The 16,584-nt window shown below is 43.9% G+C and overlaps 1 protein-coding gene across 5 annotated transcripts; it reads right to left on the bottom strand.

Moving 5' to 3' along the window:
• Positions 1-657: 657 nt before the first annotated feature.
• LRIF1 (ligand dependent nuclear receptor interacting factor 1) lies at positions 658-12,092 on the bottom strand. 5 transcript variants are annotated; one of them, XM_041489533.1, is made up of 5 exons: positions 11,969-12,092; positions 8,301-8,371; positions 4,683-6,204; positions 3,052-3,327; positions 658-1,847 (listed from the first exon to the last, which is right to left on the bottom strand). In XM_041489533.1, the coding sequence occupies exons 3-5, from the start codon at positions 6,189-6,191 to the stop codon at positions 1,377-1,379; spliced, it is 2,256 nt and encodes a 751-aa protein (XP_041345467.1). In that variant the 5' UTR covers positions 6,192-6,204; positions 8,301-8,371; positions 11,969-12,092; the 3' UTR covers positions 658-1,376. The 5 variants fall into 5 exon arrangements, with proteins under 5 accessions (XP_041345467.1, XP_041345468.1, XP_041345465.1 ...); XM_041489534.1 differs by having other exon boundaries at positions 12,018-12,068; XM_041489531.1 differs by lacking the exon at positions 8,301-8,371 and having other exon boundaries at positions 11,969-12,087.
• Between the last annotated feature and the right edge of the window lie 4,492 nt (positions 12,093-16,584).

Below are 16,584 nucleotides of genomic sequence, written 5' to 3'. Positions count from 1 at the left end.
TCTCTGATTCTATGATTCTTCAGAGCAGGAACTTCTCTTGCCTCTCCAAACCATTGGAATTTTTCCCACTGTGAAAACTTAAATAAATAAGGAATATGGGACTCAGCTCTCCAAGAAACATCCATCTCCACCAAAACCCTACAGATAAACTGGGCATCCATGGGATAATAAATGAAAACCCTGCAGATGAAAATTTGATTAAAATTAAACAAAATAAGAATAAAAACGAAAGTAAGGACAGTAAAAAAAAAAAAAAAGCCTTCAGTGAACACAAATCTGCAACAGAGCTCTGTCAGGACTGGTGATGTTTAAAATAAATATAAACAGACAGGAGTAAAGCAGTAACAAACTCTGCTGGCAAAAAAGTTATTATTTGGTGAAAGAGAAAACTGAAAAACTGCAGAAGGAACTGCAATGATCAAAGATATGGACAACAGAAGACAAGGAAGGTGTCCCTACACATACAACAGAGCGTGGTGGGGAAATACACACAAAGTTCTACAAAACTTAGGATGTGAAGACAGTCTGAGGGCACATCCCCTCCTACAAGGCAGACTAAGATACCATAACTGAAGGTGGCAAGAGACATGTTCAAACAACATATTAAAAGACACTCATTGAGGATTGTTAAAGATATCACTGATGGATAAAGAAGTCTTTTAGCTTCAAGAAATTATTATTAACAGAACTCTGTTTTAAAAAAAATACATCCCACTCTTCCAAAGCAACCCCACAACCAAATTTCCACATTGCACATCTGGCCATGGCCTTATAAAGGCTCACAATAATGACAGAGAGAGCCATGAATCCAAGCAACTGTCACAGGGCTCCTCCTGCCTATGTCTTCACATCTGCAAGAGGTTTTATATAAATATCTGCACTGTTACTGTCTAAAGTCTAATTCCCAGATTATTTAAATAGCATTTATTAACCACTGACTGTTGACCTCTTCTGAAAATTAACAGTTCTCAGGAATACATCAAAGTTCTCATGCACATGAGAAAAACAAAACAAAACAGTATCTACAACTAGGGTTTGCAATTTGCATTGGGGTTCTAAGAGCCAGGCCATGGAATTCGAAAGGGGAAAGTTTATTTGCTGAGACTAATACAGAACCCCCTCAATTAAAAATATGGGGAATATGCTGGTAAAAATGCCCTTTGTCTGTGCTCTTGGATCATGTCCTACAAGTAGAATTTGATAGTCAAGTCTCTTACTTCTGGCATTTAAGAAAAACCTATGGTTCTGTAAATACACACATACTTAAACTTCATCTAGTTCTTCCATCTACCAGAAATATTCATTTAAGCAAAGGATTTCCTCTTGAAATCACTGAAGAGGTGATGCACGAGGTTGGGGTCCCCAGGGCACAGGTCTCAGCTCTGCTGCATTTCCCGTTGCCGGCGCAATTCCTCCAGTGCTGCGTTCTGCTGCCGCAGGGCCTGCTTCAGTCGCTTGATTTTTTCATCCCGTATCGTTTCATCCAGGTCTGGGGGAGCCACAGGGAAAGCATCATCTCGGAAAGAACCTTCCAGAATGGAAGTATCCTCTTCAGAAACTAAAACTGAAATCCCTGGGTGGGTAATGTCACTGTACTGGGGGAATGTGTCCTGCTCCAAGTCCCTCTCTTGGGACACTCCAACGAAGCCAGTGGGAACACTTGGCTGTGGTGAGGCTGGTGCAGGTGAAACACTCCTTTTAAGTGCACTGGAACTTGAGCTGGTGATTTCTAAACTGGGACTTGTGGATGATTTGATCGAAGCTCTCCTCCTCTTGCCACTGTCCGACAAAGGTGAGGATTTTATTTTCCTTTTCCTAATCAAATCCTCTTCTAGATCCACAATTGTCTGCAGTTAGAAACAGACAAAATTCACTTGTTAAAGTCAGTATCAGTTACATTATAACACCAAGTCCTCTAAGCACAAACTACAAGTTATTTGTTGCAAGTTTTTAAAAAATTATTGCCTGGAAGAAGTTTCTTTCAGCAAAGGACCAAACATATTTTTGTGTTTGATGTTTTTCTAGCAAAGATTCCCAGTTAATAATTCCAGACACTTAATTCCTTCAATGCTGCATATTTCCTGGTCACATCCATCATCTCCTGTGGCTGTTGAAGTTAACACTACTGCAAGACAAAAACTTTCTAATTCGATAGGAAAATTCAGTGTAAAAGAATTATTCATGTCTACATTTCCAAAACCTCAATCTGAGGAGTAATGTCCATTATCAGACTAAATTCCTCATAGACGTTTTATTATTTGAATCATGGAATCACATCCTGGTTTGAGTTGGAAGAGACCTTAAATCCCATTCCATTCCACCCCCTGCCATGGGCAAGGACACCTTCCATGAGACCAGGTTGCTCTAAGCTCCGTCCAGCCTGGTCTTGCACACTTCTAAGGGATGGGTTAATGCTAATGTTAATAGCAGCCATGGATCTGCTCAATTATTAGCACAAAATTAGTAAACCTGAGAAAGTCTTTGATTGAGTTGAGCAGAATCATACAGACGAAAATGTAGCTGAACGGAAATACTTAAGATGGATAAAATCTTTTCCATGCATTAACACAGAAGTTCTTCCTTCCAGAAGTACCCAACCAATGACAAAGTTTGTAACATTTGTAATTCTAAAGATTGGACAGATCCGCAAGTAAATTTCTTTTAATTTCAAGTAAACCCATTCCTCTGCCTGTACCCACTGCACTGCTAGACAAACATAACCATCTGCAGAGGCTTAAGTATAAAAAGGATCCCGAGGTCAGGTCCCTATTCCAACAAGGACCATCACCATAGTAGTAGGGACAGTCTTCTCAAAAGCATTTGTTGTTCAAGTTTCCTCCAGCAAAACCCAAAATTGAGAATAAAAATTCCTAGAGGGTGCTTGAGTCATACAGAAATCTCAAGTTCTAGGAACAATTCTCATAAAGATCCCAACAACTCCTGACTCTCCTGGTGAATCCAGAGGTGGGAGACTCCAAACACCCTCAGCTCTGTCTTGACTAAACATACGCTGTTTTCTAAATGTGTTTAGCACTGAAAAATCCCAGGTACCTTTTCTTTAACACATTCCTGATGATGACTCATTACTTCCACACCCAATGAGGATGAACTGCAAGACTCATTTTTCCTTTCCAAGCTGCCATTGGAACAAACCCTTTCTTCTGTATTCTCACAGAAGGCCCTTAATGGTACTCTTGCAAGGTAAACTCTCTCCTCCTTAAAGAGGCCAAATTTTTTCCTTAATTCCAAATATTGTTTCCAGTGTGGGTGCTCTTGGTGTTTCATTTGAATAACCTTTCCTGGTGAATCCATCTTTACACATTGGATCTGAAATACAGAAACAGTGAGAGAGCCATAAATCACTCTCTCCCTATATACATCTATAAATAGATAACACATAATAATATACAAAAAGTAGGTACTACAAAGACAGGGGAGCATTTATTTTGTCTGCCATTCTCCAAGAGCTGCATTTAACAAAGTAACATGTGACATAGATAATCCAATTTTGATAAATTATATGCAAATTATCATAGGTCTAACACTCATTAATTAACATCCCAAGTACATTGTGGAACATCCTGAAAATGTCCAGGCCAACCAGAAACCACAGAAATAAAAGATGCAACGTAAGAATCACTTGTCCTACTCTTTCAAAGTACCAAAGAAAGAGGAGGGAAGAGCAGGTAGTGTCTTTACTTTGCAATCCAGGGCTTTGCAAATTTAGGGACAAGAACACCACATTTGCTGAGCTATTTCTCACCAAGGTTAAAGCAAATGCTGAGACTCAGCATGACATAGCACTGAAGAAAATAAATGGTATTTCAACCATTTTTCAGGTGACAAAAAATAAAAAATCTAGGTATTACAGTCTGTTGCAACAATTAAATGTCTAAAATTTGCAAAAATACACTCAGCTGACATTTCTGTTTTTCCTGGACAACATAAACGAATTTCGTATTTTTTTTTTTTCCTTTGGAGACAAATTCATTCGGGACTCTGAAGCTACTAAAAACATGATCCCCAATCCTGTGTGGAGAGTTTGAGAAATGGAGGTATACAACTTTTAACATATTTTCAACATTATGACCATAAAAGAATATGTCAATGCAGCCACTAAGGATCTCAAGAGTTCCTTCTGCCTGGCGTGGACCCAGGAGCGAAGGAAGTGGACCCTCCCCACCAGGGCAGGGGAGGAAGGAAACACAGCTCCTGCCCATGGCTGTCAGCCTGGAGCTGACAGTGCCACACCAGAGCTGTCTCTGGAGGACAAACTCTGCTCTTCCAACTTATTTTCCTCTTGTGAAGCCACAAACTTGTCCTTCTCTACCCTACATCACTCCTACCGCCCTAAGGTTGTGCTGTAAGCATGTGGTATCAACATCTAAGAGCTCAAACCACAAACAGCCTCCCTGGAGTTCAGTTATTGCTGACCATTCATCTTGGGAGGAAATGAAAAACCACCTTTCCTCTGTCCCTTTCTTTTCTATGCATTTTGCACTTGCACAATGCAAAATTATTGGGAAAAGGGCCATTTATTGACTAGAACCAACCTTAAGGGCAGCATTTCCAGGACACCTGGTTACAAAAATGTGTGAACTCGTCAAGTCATTTTGTCCACCTAAAACCAGGACCACAGAACCACGGACCAGACACTGAGCAGCATATTTATGATTTATTACCTTTGGCCAGTCTTCACTGACAGCACATTCCTGCTTAGCCTGAGGTAACACAGCCCCTGCTGCTCTTGGGGAATTACTCATGTCTTTGCCATTTTGCCACACGCTTTCCTGCATCCCTACTGCTGGAACTGGGATCACTTCACTGCAAGAAACGCGCCTGATGGAGGGCAAACTCTGTCTCTGGCTTACAGTGGGATCCTGCTGATTAGCACTTGGTGTTAGCAGAGCTGCAGGTGTGGATTTTAAGTCATTTCTTAAGCTAGTTGGTGATGAATTTTTGGCAACTGTACATGGTTTTGGGTCTTTCTGAGACAGCACCACTCCTTTGCTTTTTGACAACACCAGATTCACCACTTTACTGGTTATTTTATTGACTCCAGTAGAATCCATTTGCTTGGGTGTCTCCTTTTTAAGTAAAGCATCAGAAGAGGAAGATGCCTGTTTGTCAGCCTGGGCTGACAGAATATCAGAGCCTCTTTTGGTCAATAAATAGATTTTCCCATTGTACATGACCAGAGCATTATCTTTTAAAGGTGTGATTTTGGTTTGGCTTCCACCAGGACCATTAGAACAGAGTGGCAAAATATTTGCAGGGTTAACTTCTACATTCTTCGTGTCTGACAAAGTTTTCAGGATCTTGGAAGCCACATTATTTGAAGACTTTACAGGGATAAGACAAGCTGCTGAGAGTGGAGCAGTTTCTTGCACAATCCATTTCATGGGAGTTTGCTGGCACTGCTGCCCCTCGGATGTGACTGGCTCGGGAGAACCAGATCCCTTTTGGGCAGCTGTCACTATCAGTGTCTTTGAAACTTCCGTGGCAGGTTTGGGGCCAAAGCTCTGCAAGCGCTTGGGCACGACTTGGGAGGTTTTCACTGTGTTTACGGGTGACACGTAAATCACCGTCGGCGTTTTTGTACTGTCAGCCCCTCCAGACACATTGGTGGCTGCAGCTGCCAGGATTTTTTGCTGTACTGCAGGTGGCAAAAGAGACGCTGGGACAAATTTCACTTCTGCATCAGCTGGAATCTGGAGGTGGTGTCCGGAAGGCAGCACCGGAGACTTGACAGTCACTGGGTGGGATTTGGTGTTCACCACCATGTAGGTTGTGCTGCTCTGGTGAGAAGAGCTCTTGATGGCCACGTTCTGTAAGGACACTCCATCCATGGGCATACAGCTGCTCTGGACATTGGCAGCTGCACTTGGAATCAAGCTTTCCTTTTCAGAACCTGCCCTAGCACTTTCCTGCTTGTCTAATGTTGTCGTAAGAATAATCTTTCCAGGATTAGGAGGCTGAAAAATAGGTATCTTAACAGATGAAGGTGCAGCAGTATTGCCAATCTGTGTCTTAAAAGTAAGATGGACTGGGCTAGAAACATTTGCATTAGAATTATTTGGCATGGCTGGAGACTGAACTATTGGCACAAAGCTTTCAGAAGTTTTAGAAATGGGAAGCAATTTCAGAAGGTTTTTTCCATCTGGTCCCGTTGTCGGAATGACTCGGTACATACAGCCTGTAATGCTTAACAAAGAAAAGGGAAAGGAGAGAAAAATGAAAGGCAGTGTAAGTGAATAAGCATAGGTACTTCAATTCACAAGCATCAGTGAACTCTACACCCAGGGCTGAAGCAGATTAACTCTTGGAAAATGCCTGAGCTAATCTTCAGGAGCTTCCTACTGACCTACCTGGGTTTCCATTTCAGACCACCTCAGACTGTCAGAAAATAGTGTCCAACTTCAACACCCCAGAGTAGCAATAAATGGCATCTTTTTCAGATTAAAAATAAGTTAAAAAACCCCAGGAAACACCTCACATTACCTCTGCTTCCCCTCATGGGGCCTTTCATCTTGAAAATGAAACCACTACCTCCCTATTTCCCAGAGAAGCTATATTCTTCCCTTTCCCACCTCCCTGTTACTCTTTATATCCTTCCTGAGTGCTATGAAGTATGAATTTCAGGAACACTTCAGGAAAATACAGGCAGAGTAGTTGCATGGCAAGATGGAAGCAGAAATTACTTCAGATACAACAAAGGAATTTGGAAGTAGGATGAGTTTATCTTGTGGAACAGGTGGCTCCTGTGCCTCCATCGCACCTGCCTGGCCATTCTTGAGGCAGATACAGACCACAGAGGTGGTTCGTCCTCAAAGAGATGGAAAACCCTCAAATACTACTGGGTTATAAACATTTTTGAGAACAGAAGTTTAAGTCTGGGAAGGAAAAGGCTTCAAAACCAAGGAGGAACACATGGAAACAGCACTAGGGACATCTCAAAGAGAAAACAGAGATTTCTTGCAGGTGAAGGTAAGAACTCACCAAGAGACAGACAGATCTTGTCAGAACACAAGTTAGCTGTGACTGTTCCAAATGCCAAGATTTCCTGAGTCCATGGCAAGACAAAGAACCTTTTCCACTCTGGGGGAGTTTGCCCAAAGCAAGCTCTTCAGCAAAAGAGCTTCTGGACTCTGAGCAGAACAATCTACTGCCCAAAGCACTGCAGAGACACGTGTGGGTAAACAGAGCTGCTCTCACTGGAATGAAGAGATCAAATCACTGGAAGTTGCTTCCTGACAGCAGATCCAGAGCGATTAAAAGGCAGAGCTGCCAACTCCACCTGGAGTAACCAAGAGCACCAGCTCCATCCCACTGACCTCCTACATCAATAAATGCCTTGGGAAGACGAACATGGGAATAGTTCCCAGTCCCATCCCGATGACATCAGTGCTGTGTTCTGCTTTCTGTCAGGTAGTTTTGAAACCAGAATTTTTTCTGTCTTTTTGGGCTTCTGACTCAGCTTGGAGCAGTGCCTGGCAGAGCTCAGTCTTGCCTCCCATCACTGTATCTGCTCAGGAGTCAACCAACCTTTGCCTTTTCCCATCAGGCGGGAAATCACAGGAACGCTCTTCACTCCCAAAGCTGGGCAGCTGCTGCTGGGGGTCTCATTCCCCTGGGGACTGACACAAACACCCCACTACTGTCTGCCCAACACACAAAGGCATCAGGGATACATAGCTGTCCTTGCTGTGACCTTGGAATTAACTCCCACACCTAGTATTTTGGTACAATGCCTCATTTCTGGTCACAATATGTGAAAATTGAGATTTTTACATGAGGTAACAGTGCAGTGGGCAGGAAATTCTCCAGTACTTTTGTTTTTAAGGTACCAAAAGTTAAAATATGGGCAATATATCACACAGTTCCTAATGGAAGCTGTCATTGAAGGGCTTAGGAGCAAAATGGCATTGGATGCTTTGGAATCAGAAATGAGAGTTGAGATGGACTAGCACTGACAGGCAGCAATCTGATAGAAAATAGTTTTGCTTAAACAAAGAGGAAGTAGAAATATCTGTGTGTTCGAACATAACTAAAGCAGAGAAAAAAGACTTTTGAAGAACTTTAAACCTTATAGCATACTGACAATGCAAATGAGGAACAGCAGCAGCTCCTGGACAACACTCTGTCTGTTCTGTGCTTTGAATCTCTCAACACTTCTTTCCTAACTTCATAACCTACAGCCTCAACTTTGCTTCTACATATAAGACGTAAAGGCAAATTCCGAAGGATTTTTTCAGCAAGTCCCACAAACATGGGACTTGAACAGAGAAACGGGCACTTACCTGCACCCCCAACTAACTAGGGCCGCAAAATGTCACCAAGAAGAAACCTCCAAAGAGGCTTGTTCCTCCACCTGTCAAAGCAAGGGGACACTTCTAACTTTTGTGCAACAGGAGGGGGAGCAGATCAGAGGGAGAGGAAGCAAGAAAAAAGGGAGAGATGAGCTGACGATATATTTGCAGCAATATGTTCCTCTGGCAGTTTCCAGCGCTCACCTCCTCATTCCACCTGGAATCACCATTCACCTCCAGCTCAATGGACTTAAAAAGAGGTTTTGACTGTGCTACATATAGGAACTTTACAAGTAGATTGGGAGGGAAAGCACCAGTAAAAAATCTCATTTGCCTGAATTTCAGATCATTCTGCTTTTAATGATTACAGAAGGCAACTGTAGCTTTTTATCTCCATGAAAAAGAGCAAGACGTTTCAAAATCATGATTGTCTGGGAAACAACATTCTTTAACTTGAAACAAATATCAGGTATTTACATGTTTGGAGAATGACAAAAAGCTAAAGGACAGGCAAGAGAGAAGGAAAAGTCCAACAAGATACCAAGAAGTGGAATTCACGCATACTTACTCAAATGATAGAGAAGGGAAAGAATCACAGCAAATCTTTTTAGCTCTCTAAGTTGAAAAGGCTTCATTGCAATAATTTCACATCATAACGCTTTTCTCAGGTGATACAAAGAAACAACCATAAGGAAGTTTCATGTTACCAGAATAAAATAAAGCACTGTCCCCATAAATTTTCGAGTGATGAAGAGGAGAGTTAGAAGTTGTTTTGCGTCAGTCTTCAAGGTCACTGCTTCCTTGAATTAATGAATCTTTAAGAATGTCTTAAGCAGAATGAAAAAAAACTCCCTCAGTATCCCCTTTTTAGGGTGTCAGATTAATTTGGTTAAAGAACAGGTTAATTTCTTTCCCTATCAAAAAAAAAAAAAAAAAAAAAAAAAGAAATCTGTTTCATGCAGGCTGTCCCTCGGGACTTCTCCCACAGTTACTGAAGTAGAGTAGAGTTTTCTTTCTCCTCTTCATCCTCCTTCGCTTCCAATCCCGTAAGAATAAACCTCCTCGAGTCTCATATACTAACACTCAGAAATAATTGTCTTGTTATGATATTTTAGAAAGGCCTAAGGCAGATCCATGAACAAACCTCGAGGGAAATAAGCTCACAGAAGACCAAAAAAAAATGCTGGACTGGAAGAAATCTTTTAACATCACCAGAGAAATTATCAAATTCAATAAAAACAATCAAATAAAATTATTTGACATTCACAGAGGGATCTGTCAACCAGATCACATTTTTTTGACCCAAAAAGGAGATTTCTTTTGGTGAACAGTCTGTGTGTGGCAACACCAACACCTCCCTATGGATGTGGCATTAAGGAAGGCAGGAAAGCAGAGAGAACAGAAAGAAATTGGAAGCTTTACTTCTTTACTTACTTATTTCAAAACAGAAAAATAAAAAGAATAATCTACATTTCCTTCAGTTCACCAAAATTCCTGTTTTCTTGACCAGACACATCAGTTTTACCGTCCAAACTTCTCTCTCTGTTCATTACTCTCAGTGAGCAGCACAAAACACAAAATACTGAGTATTCAAACATTCACCTTCTGTCCTTTATGCTTGCATTAAACAAAACATCCACAGAATATTTTCAGGAAATAGGAATATTTATTTCTGCCAAATAAATTCATTCACCAAATCCAGTGCAAACACCAGCACATGATTCCCACAGAAATCCTGACAGTGGCATTAAAAAATGCATCAGCAGAGACCAAAGAGACAGACTGGCTCAATTTTCCTGCAAAGATGTCAGAAGGAACAATGAGCTACTTTTTCATCTGTCTTCACTCCCAACTGTTCCTTTAGGCACAACTTTCATCTACAAATTTGAATAAATAACCAGGGACTACGGGCCACTCCAGAGAACCAAAAGAATTTATTTTAATGGGTTCAGCTGCATCCAGGAAGTGGCAAAGTAACTATTTATCGTCAGTTGGAAACAGGCACCCAGGGACAAAGTAAAATTAATTGACTGTAGTTGATACATATTTATTTTATACAACTGCATTCATTCCATGGATTATTTGAAAACTGTAATAAAATAATAATAGTAATGACAATAACAAATATATAGTAACACATAATCTAGATAATATACAATAACCATCATTATTATCATCATCTAAAGGAAATCAAGAAATTGATGTTGGATTTGGAGGAATCCTGACCAGAATTTTAGTTGAGGCCGTCTCATGATCTGAGGTTTTATCCTAAACCAGAAGCTTTCTGTAATGGCAGAAAAAACACTTTCTGTTTGACAGTACTTGCTTCCGGGAACTCTTTTCATCCACCGTGTAATATTCCCTGGAATAGAGATAATTGTGGATGTGCGAACTGCCAGGAAACACCTCCTGTGCTCTACTATCAACCACAGCTCTCCTGATCCATGACCGAATCCTCCTCCGCCACAAAACCTCTGGCAGGATCCGTGACCATCACAAACGCCCAACATGGATCCCCCGGCAGCCCCAGGATTCAGAAACCACCCAGAACTCATCCCTGAACACACAAAGCACCCTGAGAACTCCTGAGAGACAAGGAAAGGCATCAGGAGCCGAACCACGGCTGGAGCCCAGCAGGAACGGAGGCACAGAGCCGGGCAGCCCGGAGCATTCCCTCGGCACCGTTCCTGTCAGGACAGCCCAGCACAGCCACCTCTACGCGGTGTGATCCTAATGAGGGACCCCATCAGTGGAACTGCCCCAGAGAGCCCAGGGAAGAGAACAGGGCTGGCAAGGGGCTGGAGCCCCAGAATGGCTGAGGGAGTGGAAAGGGCTCAGCCTGGAGAAAAGGAGGCTCAGGAGGGACCTCCTGGCTCTGCACAGCTCCTGACAGGAGGGGGGAGCTGGGGGAGAGTTGTGCTCTGCTCCCTGGGAACGGACAGGAGGAGAGGGAATGGCCTCAGGCTGTGCCAGGGGAGGTCCAGGTTGGATACTGGGAAAATTTCTTCATGGAAAGGATGGCCAAGCATCAGAAACGGGTTCTCAAGGCAGAGGTGGAGTCACCATCCGCGGAAGTGTTTAAAAAAACGAGTGGATGAGGCACTTGGGAACATGGATTTGTGGGGAATGCGGCAGTGCTGGGGGAATGGTTGGGCTCATTGATCTTTAAGACCTTTTCCAACGGAAATAATTCCATGACTGTGCAAGGTTCAATTCCTCTCACATCCTCACTCCCCCGCTCCCGGCTACCTCCAGCACACACCACCGTCACCGCGATGTGGCAGCAGTGAGAACAAACACCAAGAGCCCCCGGCACCAAAACACAACCGAAACACAACCGAAACACAACTGGCGTCAAGCCGGAGACGGCACCGCACGCGGAAGCAGCTGGAACTGCCCCCAGGCTGCTCCGCACCGCCTGGAATGGGAACGGGAAAAGGAAAGGAGAGGAAAGGAGAAGGGAAGGGAAGAAGGAAAAGGACAGGATAGAACGACACAAGAAAGAGACGGGAAAGGAAGGGATAATAAAGGAATGGAGATGAAAGGAACCAACAGGACGCCGCCCTCCCCGCCCCCCACCAGTCCCGCCGAGGCCGCCGCCGCCGCCCTCCCGTTTCCGCCCACGGGTCCCGGCAGGGCGGGGAGCGGCGGGACCGTACCTGGCGGGGCGTCCCTGCGAGGCAGACCCCCGGGCCCGCCCGTACTCACAACTGCGGCCGCCGCTCAGGGCTCCGCGACATGGCGGCGCGGCCCCGCCGCGGCTCCGCATGCGCGTCACTTCCGCCCGCCCCGCCCCTGCAGAGCCGCTTCCGGGACGCGACTTCCGGGAAGTGGCGCCGCCCGGCGGCCGCGAGCGGCACTGCGGTGGTGGAGCTTCCGGTGCGGGCGGAAACGGGCGGGGCGGGGCCGGAGGGTCCTGGCACCGCCCCCTGGCACCGGCACCGCCCCCTGGCACCGGCACCGCCCCCTGGCACCGGCACCGCCCCCTGGCACCGCCCCCTGGCACTGGCACCGTCCCTGGCACCGGCACCGGCACGGCACGGCTGGTTCGCGTGGGCGGGAGCCACGGGCTGGCCACGGGACAGCGCCACTGAGCGCCGGCGGGCGTTTACATGGGCAATTTACATATGCAAATGTGTGTTATAATTATGCAAGGACAGGTGTCTGTCAGAGAGAGTGGGGCGGATACATGCACACGGGAGAAGCGCTGTGTGCTGTCTGTGGCCTTTATATGTAACAGATGTTATGTAATATATAACAGGAATAACAAAATATAATAGATCATCTAATATTATATTGATACAATTGCATAATTATATTAATAGTGGTAAAATAATAAATTGAAATACAAGTCATACATAGTGACATAATCAAATGTAATGAAAATTTATCGTTATTATGCTCTTGCATTTTATATAATCCTTACTATAGATTACATGAAGTAAATACATGTTTGTATTATATTATGTAGACACTATGAAAAGGGGCACAGACTGAGGCTGCACAGACTACAAATATACATGTGTACATAAAAGGAGACTGTGTGAGACTGTGGTATATATACGTTTATACATATATATATGTAATATAAAATTATAGATAAAGTTGTAATATAGCAACATGTGTGGTACCCAACAGGAAACAATACCATGACACTGTGGGATGTAACAGTAAATATAAGCATAAATAATACACTACATAACACATGGCAGATATAAAATATCTTGTGCATTTTGTTATATCTTTTGGGTTATTAAAGTTACTTAGAGAAATGAAAGAGTGCCTGGGAGTGTGTGCATTTGTAAAGTATAAAAATGTGTGTGTGTATAAAATGGTGAGAAAGTGAAAATAACACAAATCACATTTTGTATTGTTAAGTTCTCTATGGTATAACAATAGGATAAAAGGGTGTCTGAGACTATAAACACATGGGCATAAATGTATGTGTATACAAGTGTATAAATACATGTACTAAAGGTGTTTATATATGATGGAAATATTAGATATATAAAAATTATATAATATTACATATTATATTATATTATATTATATTATATTATATTATATCACATCATATCCCATCATATCATATATCATATTTATTATATTTATTATATTGGTGAAACTTACCAGGCTGACAAGGTGGGGATTGGTCACAGGTTGGACTCGATCATCCTGGAGGGCTTTTCCAACCTCAGCGATTCCATGATTTGCAGTGTCAGACTCTCTATTCCATGGAAGGGAAGAGTTTCAAAATCACCTGGTAAAATTTTGCTTTCACCAACCATAAATTGCCCAAGTGACACGGAATGCTGGCGACACGTTTGGCTGCTCTCCACGTATGGAGGAGCAGCTTTGGCAGCTGTGTCCCTCCACCTGTGTCCAGGCTCATTCTCCTTCCGTGGCAGGGATGAGCCCGTGTGGCTCGGATGCTAAACCAGGGCCATGTCAGCCCACACCCCAACTTCCCAGAGCTTCAGCTGCTTCCCCAGCCCAGAGCCCACACACTGACAGTCACCAGCGGGGCCAGACATGGTGCTCCATGTCACGTTATCCACGAAGATAGGCCAGGATGGATGGGCTTGGAGCACCCTGGGATTGTGGAAGGTGTCCCTGCCCATGGCAGGGGGTGGGACAGGATGAGCTTTAAAGTCCCTCCCAAACCAAACCAGTCTGCGGTTCTGGGATTCTGAGATGTTACAAAACTGCTTGAGAGATTCTTGTCACTGATTTTCATGTTGCTCCTTGGGAACAGACTGAAAGACCCTTTCATATTCTGTCCTCTCTCTTGCCCCAGCACCAGGATCACAGAATCTCAGAATCGTTTAGGTTGAAAAAGACTTCCAAGACCATCAAGTCCAACCTGTGACCAGTCACCAGCTGGACAAGACCACTGAGTGCCACAAGCAGTCACTCCTTGAAAATGTCCAAGGACAATGACTCTAGCACCAATGGAGCCCCCATTTCCCTCCTCCACCCCAAGCAAGAGAATGAGTTAAAACTCTCTGGATTTGTGAATGTCCAGATTGTGGTAACAACGGGGTGTTGGGGTAATGCAGGAGAAGGTGGGTGTGTCCTGAAGAAACCACATCCATCCCATGAAGTACCCACCCTGGAGAAGGAGAAATGCAAGGAAGAATGAGCAGATGGGAGTTTTTATACACTGATCACATCCCCCATTCCCCATCCCCACTGCACTGCCCAGGCTAGAGGGAAAGGGAGGAGTTGGGGATGTGAAGCTGAGCCTGGGAAAAAAGTGGTTTAAATCTTGTCTTGGTTTCTCAACATCGAAACATATTTTAATTTGCAATAAACTAAATTATTTTTTCCAACATCAAGTGTTTGCCCATGACAATTATTGGTGTCATGTGGAGATTATAGAAATTTGGCAGAAAATAATCCCCGTGTCCCAGCTGGTCCTCAGAGGGGTTGGGAACAGCTGGGTTAAATTTCCAGTCATGACCAATTGGGCACCACAAGTCTGGTCCTGTTCAATAAGGACTTTCAAAATCACAGATTCACAAACAGTGGGAATTCAGTTCTGAAACAACAGAAATACAGGCCTGGAATTGCCATTGATAAAATGCACCAGCACCAAAAGAATGATGATGATGATGATCAACAGCAACAACAACCGCCATATTAATAATGATGCGCTAACACGGGTAATAATAATTGTATGCAAAATGTTACCAAGAAGGCATCCCCAGCTGGGAAGGGCGAGAGCAGAGTCACCCACTGATTCTCTCTAAGGTCTTCCTCCTCACTAGGGTAATTTATATCCAACTCAATAATCCTCCCCCTATTTTATGTACAGCATGATCCAGGCAAAGACTTGAGTTATAAAGTCATCCACAGAATCCTGGAATCATTCAGGTTGGAAAAGACCCCCAAGATCATTGACTCCAACCTGTGAATGGTCTCCACCTTATCAGCCAGATCAGAGCATTGAGTGCCACTTCCAGGTATTCCTTGGATACCTCCAGGGATGGAGACTCCAAACCTCCCTGGGCAGCCCCTTCTGATGTCTGACCACCCTTTCCATGAAGAAATTCTTCCTCATGTCCAACTTGAACCTCCACTGGCACATCTTGAGGTTCAAGACACAGACGTTTAGACCATCTTCTGATCTTTGTGGTTCCTGATACACCTAAAAATTATATTCTTTAGAATTACTATTCTTTTATAAACTGAGTTTGAAACCTGCCAGGAAACCAGTGGTGGGCTTACACAGAGAGAGGTGTCATGGGGACACTTGAGAATAGTGTCTGGCATGTGACACCAGGCAAAGGCACCATGACCACTCACAGTCTGTCCATGTCACTGCTCTGAGATGATCCTACACTGATCCAACCCTTGGGCTGCATCAAGAGGTTACCTGGAGAAACACTCCACCATTTCAGCCCAGGAGGGAGCCTTTACAAGCCCTTGTGGGTACTTCTTGGCCAGCAACTTGTCAATGGGATTTGCTTATGCCCAAACACATGTTTGCAAACCTCTTTCTATTTTTCTACAACAGCTGTAATCCTAGTCACAACCCAGAATCATGGAATCCTGGAATCATTTTGGTTGGAGAAGCCCTCTAAGATCATTAAGACCAATTGTTAACGAGCACTGCCAAAGCCACCACTAAACTATACACCTCCAGGGATGGTGATTCTACCTGTGCCCTGGGCAGCCTGAGCCAGAGCCTGAGCACCCTTTCCATGAAGAAATTTTTCCCAATATCCAAACTAAACCTCCCTGGCACAGCTGGAGGCTGTTTCCTTTTGTCCTGTCCCTGTTCCCTGGGAGCACAGCCTGACTCCACCTGGCTGCCCCTCCTGTCAGGGAGTTGTTTCAGAGACAGAAGGTTCCCCCTGAGCCTCCTTTTTCATCAGGTCCCCTGAGAAGATCAGGCACAGGCATGATTTATCTAAGACATTGTGACTGTCACAATAGGAAAGGTGTGATCAGAGAAGGTCCCGTGGAGCTGAGCCAACTCCCAGAGACTCGTGCTCAGTCCCCCTCTTGAGGAGGACTGAAAGGGTTGGCTATGCATTTGTGAATAAAACAGAACAAAAAAATCTAAATTACATAAAAGGCTGCACTGGGTTAACTATAAAGGGAGTGGATTGGGCCACCTGGTTCTCTTTTTCCTCTCTTTCACTTTCACTTTCTCTCACAAGCCCAACGCCAGGAACAAGATGGGATCTAAGGACTAGTGAGACTCTGTACTTGTTCTCTTCCTCCCCCTTTTCTGTCCTTATTTCACAGAACCACAGAATGTTCTGCA

This window comes from Pyrgilauda ruficollis, unplaced genomic scaffold, assembly GCF_017590135.1.
Source record: "Pyrgilauda ruficollis isolate IOZ18807 unplaced genomic scaffold, ASM1759013v1 scaffold95, whole genome shotgun sequence".
NCBI lineage: Eukaryota > Metazoa > Chordata > Aves > Passeriformes > Passeridae > Pyrgilauda > Pyrgilauda ruficollis.
The sequence above is the reverse complement of the archived record's forward strand: the minus strand, read 5'-3'. Positions and strand labels throughout refer to the sequence as shown.

Coding starts and splice junctions, on each gene's coding strand:
- LRIF1 (XM_041489531.1), bottom strand. CDS start 12,078: ATGCGGAGCCGCGGCGGGGCCGCGCCGCCATGTCGCGGAGCCCTGAGC. Junction 3,328..4,682: donor TCAGTGAAGACTGGCCAAAG/GTAATAAATCAT, acceptor TCTGTATTTCAG/ATCCAATGTGTAAAGATGGA. Junction 1,848..3,051: donor AGGAATGTGTTAAAGAAAAG/GTACCTGGGATT, acceptor TTCTAACTGCAG/ACAATTGTGGATCTAGAAGA.